The sequence below is a fragment of the Sminthopsis crassicaudata genome, chromosome 3, assembly GCF_048593235.1.
Source record: "Sminthopsis crassicaudata isolate SCR6 chromosome 3, ASM4859323v1, whole genome shotgun sequence".
NCBI classification, from domain to species: domain Eukaryota; kingdom Metazoa; phylum Chordata; class Mammalia; order Dasyuromorphia; family Dasyuridae; genus Sminthopsis; species Sminthopsis crassicaudata.
The window spans coordinates 206,349,163-206,355,406 of NC_133619.1; the positions used below are offsets into that span (position 1 = coordinate 206,349,163).

Here is a 6,244-nt window from a genome sequence, read left to right on the forward strand (position 1 = left end):
TTGGACATGTATACATATATTTTATTTAACTTATACTTTCACATATTTAACATGTATTGGTTAACCTGCCATCTGGTGGAGGGGGTGAGGGGAAGGAGGGGAAAAGTTGAAACAAAAGGTTTTTCAATTGTCAATGCTGGAAAATTACCTATGCATATAATTTTTGTAAAAAAAAATAATAATAATAAATAAATATTTTCAAAAAAACCAATGATAATTTTTATTTTTTGTTATATACTGTTTCTTTGAATCTCCAAGGACTAGTATTTGACTGTAACATAATAGATTATTAATAAAAGTTTATTGAATATTAAAAAATAAGAATTGGCTTAAAGAGAAAAATATAGACATATTTGATTTATGGTGAAACTTCTTCCACTTCATTGAAAAGTGGGAGGGGAAAAGTGAAAAGGGAAGGAGTAAGCTAAGCAGAAGGGAATACAGAAATTGTGAGGAAAAGAGGTAAAATAGGGGGAGGAACTTTAAGGTGGGGGAGGGATATGATAAAGCAAGTGGTGCTCACAAGTTTAATACTGGGGAGAGTAAGGGGGAAGAAAAGGAGAAAACCATATGCAGGGGTTAACAACATGGCAAGTAATAAATACTGAATTAGTAATTTGAACCATACATGTGAATGGGGTAAATTCCCCCATAAAGAGGAAGTGCTTAGAAGACTGGATTAAAAGCCAGAATCCTGTAATATGTTGTTTATAGGAAACACACTTGAAGAAGGGTGATACATACACAATAAAGGTAAAAGTTTGGAGAATCTACTATGCTCCAGGTGAAGCAAAAAAAGCAGGGGTAGCCATCCTCATCTCAGATCAAGCAAAAGCAAAAACTGATCTAATTAAAAGAGATAAGGAAGGACACTATGTCTTACTAAAGGGTAGCATAGATAATGAAGCAATATCAATATTAAACATATATGCACCAAGTGGTGTAGCATCTAAATTCTTAAAAGAGAAATTAAAGAGAGCTGCAAGAAGAAATAGACAGCAAAACTATAATAATGGGAGTTCTTAACCTTACACTCTCAGAATTAGATAAATCAAACTACATAATAAATAAGAAAGAAGTCAAAGAGATAAATAGAATACTAGAAAAGTTAAATATGATATATCTTTGGAGAAAACTGAATTGTGACAGAAAGGAGTATACTTTCTTCTTAGCAATTCATGGAACCTATAAAAAATTGACCATATATTAGGACATAAAAACCTCAAATTCAAATGCAGTAAGGCAGAAATAGTAAATGCATCCTTTTCAGAACACAATGCAATGAAAATTACATTCAATCAAAAGTCAGGGTAAAATAGACCACAAATAATTGGAACCTAAATAATCTCATACTAAAGAATCATTGGGTGAAACAGCAAATCATCGACATAATTAATAAAATCACCCAAGAAAATGACAATAATGGGACATCATACCAACATGTATGGGATGCAGCCAAAGCAGTAATAAGAAGAAACTTTATATCTCTAGAGGCCTACTTGCATAAAATAGAGAAAGAGAAGGTCAACAAATTGGTCTTGCAACTAAAAATGCTAGAAAAGGAACAAATTAAACCCCCCCAGGCAAACACAAAACTTGAAATTCCAAAAATAAAAGGAGAGTATAAATACTTTCAATAAAATTGAAAGTAAAAAAAAAAAAAAACTATTGAATTAACTAATAAAATTAAGAGTTGGTTCTATGAAAAAACCAACAAAATAGACAAACCCTTAGTAAATCTGATTAAAAAAAGGAAATAGGAAAATCAAATTGTTAGTCTTATAAATGAAAAGGGAGAACTCCCCCTAATGAAGAGAAAATTAGAGCAATAATTAGTAGTTACTTTGCCCAACCTTATGTCTATAAGTTCAATAAGTTAAATGAAATGGAAGAATACCTTAAAAAATATAGGTTGCCCAGATTGACAGAGGAAGAAGTAAATTGGTTAAACAATCCCATCTTAGAAAAAGAAATAGAACAAGCTATTAACCAACTCCCTAAGAAAAAATCCCCAGCACCACATGTGAATTCTACCAAACATTTAAAGGACAATTAACTCCAATGTTATATAAACTATTTGAAAAAATAGGGATTGAAGGAGTTCTACCAAATTCCTTTTTTGATACAGACATTGTACTGATATCTAAACCAGACAGGTTGAAAACAGAAAAATAAATCATAGACCAATGTCCCTAATTAATATTGATGCTAAAATCTTAAATAAAATAATTAGCAAAAAGATTACAGAAAATCATCCCCAGGATAATACACTATGACCAAGTGGGATTTATACCAGGAATGCAGGGCTGGTTCAATATTAAGAAAATTATTAGCATAATTTACTATATCAATAACCAAATTAACAAAAACCATATGATCATCTCAATAGATGCAGAAAAACATTTGATAAAATCCAACATCCATTCCTACTAAAAACACTTGAGAGTATAGGAATAAATGGACTCTTCCTTTAAAGAGCATATATTTAAGTAGCATATATTTAAGACCCTCAGTAGTATCATATGTAATGGTGATAAACTAGAACTTTTCCCAGTAAGATCAGGAGTGAAACAAGGTTGCCCACTATCACCATTACTATTCAATATAGTACTAGAAATGCTAGCTTCAGCAATAAGAGCCGAGAAAGAGATTCAAGAAATTAGAGTAGGAAATGAGGAAATCAAATTATATGAGCAAAATTACAAAATACTTTCATCAAAAATAAAGACAGATTTAAATAATTGGAAAAATATTAAGTGCTCTTGGATAGGCCGTGAGAATATAATTAAGATGATAACACTCTCTAAACTATACCAATCAGACTCCCAGAAAACTATTTTAATGACCTAGAAAAAATAACAACAAAATTCATATGGAAGAACAAAAGGTAGGAAAAAAAAAATCAGATGAAGGTGGCCTAGCTGTAACTCATCTAAAACTATATTATAAAGCAGCAGTCACCAAAACCATTTGGTACTGGCTAAGAAATAGATTAGCTGATCATTGGAATAGATTAGGTTCACAGGACAAAATAGTTAATAACTATAGCAATCTAGTCTTTGACAAACCCAAAGATCCCAACTTTTGGGATAGAATTCATTATTTGACAAAAACTGTTGGGAAAACTAGAAATTAGTATGGCAGATATTAGGCATCATCCCACACTTAACACCATATAGCAAGACAAAATCATCATGGGTCCATGATTTAGGCATAAAGAACAAGATCATAAATAGATTTGAGGAACATAGGATAGTTTCCTCTCAGACTTGTGGAGGAGGAAGGAATTTGTGACCAAAAGAGAACTAGAGATCATTATTAATCACAAAATCCGAAATTTTGATTACATCAAATTAAAAAGCCTTTGTACAAATAAAACTCATGCAAACAAGATTAGAAGGGAAGTAACAAACTGGGAAAATTTACATTTAAAGGTTCTGATAAAGGCCTCATTTCCAAAATATATAGAGAACTGACTCTAATTTATAAGAAATCAAGTAATTCTCCAATTAATAAATGGTCAAGGATATAAACAGACAATTTTCAGATGATGAAATTGAAACTATTTACACTCATATGAAAGTGTTTCAAATCACTATTGATCAGAGAAATGTAAATTAAGATAACTCTGTGATACCACTGCACACCTGTCAGATTGGCTAAGATGACAGGAAAAAATAATGATGAATGTTAGAGGGAATATGGGAAAACTGGGATACATGCATTGTTGTTGGTGTTGTGAACGAATCCAACCATTCTGGAAAGCAATCTGGAATTATGACCAAAAAGTTATCAAAATGTGCATACCCTTTGACCCAGCAGTGCTACTCCTGGGCTTATATCCCAAGGAAATACTAAAGAAGAGAAAGGGACCTGTATGTGCCAAAATGTTTGTGGCAGCCCTTTTTGAAGTGGCTAGAAACTGGAAAATGAATGGATGCACATCAATTGGAGAATGGTTGGGTAAATTGTGGTATAGGAATGTTATGGAATATTATTGTTCTGTAAGAAATGACCAACAGGATGAGACTTGGAGTGTTACATGAACTGATGCTGAGTGAGGTGAAAAGAACCAAGAGATCATTTTACACTTCAACAACAATACTGTATGAGGATGTATACTGATGGAAGTGGATGTTTTCAAAGAGAAGATCTAATTCAATTCCAATTGATCAATGATGAATAGAATCAACTATACCCAGAGAAGGAACACTGGGAAATGAGTGTTAACTGTTTGCATTTTTATTTTTCTTCCCAGTTATTTTTGCTTTCTGAATCCAATTCTTCCTATGCAACAAGAAATTCAATTCTTCACACATATATTGTATCTAGGATATTCTATAACATATCTAACATGTATAAGACTACCTTCCATCTAGGGAAAGGGGTGGAGGGAAGGAGGGGAAAAATCAGAACAGAAGTGAATGCAACGGATAAAGTTGTAAAAAATTACTCATGCATATATGTATTATCAAAAAAAAGTTACAATTATAAAATTTTAAAAATATTCTAATAAATAAATAAATAAAAGGAAAGGATATCTATTATTGCAAAAAAAAAAAAGCTATTAAATTAAAAAATAGCACTTAAAAGTAATTATTTCCAAGCTTGAACCCTATGGAGGAGAAAAAAATAATTCCCTTATACCCCTCTCCTTTGAAGGAATAGAGAGCAATAGTGTTGAAGGGGCACAGCATATACAAGCAGATGGTTTAGATATGGTAGCTAGGTTTTTATGCTTCTTTTTAAATTCTTTTTTTTTTGGCTTTATTTTTAAAATAGTATTTTTCCCAAATACCTGTACAGAGTTTTCAACATTCCAAATTTTTCCTTCCCTTACCTTCCCTCCAACACAAGACAGAAAGCAATATGATATAGGTTAAATATGTGTTATTCTTTTAAACATATTTCCACATTTGTCATGTGCATTCTTTTTTGCTTTAGACTGTTCAAGGGGTAGGGAAATGGGGGAGGGTATATTAGAAAACTAAAGTAATATAAATAGCACAAACTAATGTAAATGCCAATTTAAAATACATATATTTTAATATTTTTACAATTCTTTTGAAAATTCACTTCCATAAGTACAATTCAATTTGGTTCCAAAATTTCTGTGGAAATAAAATCAATATTAGTTATAGGTAATTGCAGACTATCTCTATTACAATTTTCTATTTAGGCAACGTTTTCTCTAGGTAACTGATGAGTTAATTCACGTGATCTTTTACACTGTAATAAGAAATTTTAGTTTGGTATGAGATCTAAAATACAGAAAACTTTAGTCTTAGTTGAAATATATCACAGTGTCCATTTAGACATGTATAATAGGGGGTTGTTCAAAAATTTGAAAACAAAGCAAGAGAGGTAGAAATATTCAATTAAAAAGTTTGACTCTTTCATTTCAAATTTTTTCCCAGTGCAGAAGGAACCTCCAAATTCAAAATGGATTACAATTTTGAGGAATTAAAAAACATTTTTTTTTCTCTACAATACTGCAATCAGCAAAAATTTGGGTTGTCATTTCTTTAAGAAACTAGATTTTCCCCCTTCATGGTTCCGGGTTTTTCTCAAAGAGAGAAAAGTGGGAAACAAAGCAAGAATTTAAGAAAACCTATGTCATGAGCCCCACCCCCACCCCCACCCATCCCAAGGAACACGTAACAGCAGACCCCACGGGTATGGGGCTAGACTCCTTGCCTTCCCCTTTCCTACCTTAGTGGGACTTGATAATTTTTCTTGCATGGGAAACAAGCAGTCAAGAAACTGAATAATTTACAGTGGCTGATTCTAGCCATCTCCTCTGGGACAGGGAAGAGGTGCTAGCGGCCTCCGGAATTAGGATTTAAATGATCATTGCCAGCCAAGATGGAAAAAAAAAAGGGCAAGGCCAGTGAATCAATATCGAGATCGAAAAAGGTAACCATTGGAATCAATACCGGGCGGATGTGGGAAGGTGGTCTTGGAGAAACAAAAGGTAATGTCCGGGAAACAGTGGGGGAGGGGACAGGACGGATGGGGAAGTGTGCTCTGGAATCTACAATCACCAGTGAGAAAGCGTAAGGACAGAGTCAACACCACTGAAAGAAAAGAACCTTCCAAAGCCACTAGCGCCAACTCTCAGACTGAAGGTCTGACCCTATACCACTATTTATAGGCCTTCCAAAGCTTCGCCCAATCTCGTGTTTGGTCAGGTATCCTAAACTAAAGGCCTCTGGGTGGCTGGCTCCTCCTCCATAGTGCAAAG

General features: G+C 33.2%; 1 protein-coding gene across 1 annotated transcript in view; it reads right to left on the reverse strand.

Moving 5' to 3' along the window:
- The window catches only part of LOC141561979 (uncharacterized), a 265,321-nt gene extending 259,392 nt beyond the window's left edge, over window positions 1–5,929 (reverse strand). The window contains exon 1 of the mRNA XM_074302015.1: window positions 5,713–5,929. Coding sequence (XP_074158116.1) covers window positions 5,713–5,795 — 83 coding nt within the window. The 5' untranslated portion in view covers window positions 5,796–5,929. The remainder of the gene's footprint in view (window positions 1–5,712) is intronic.
- Between the last annotated feature and the right edge of the window lie 315 nt (window positions 5,930–6,244).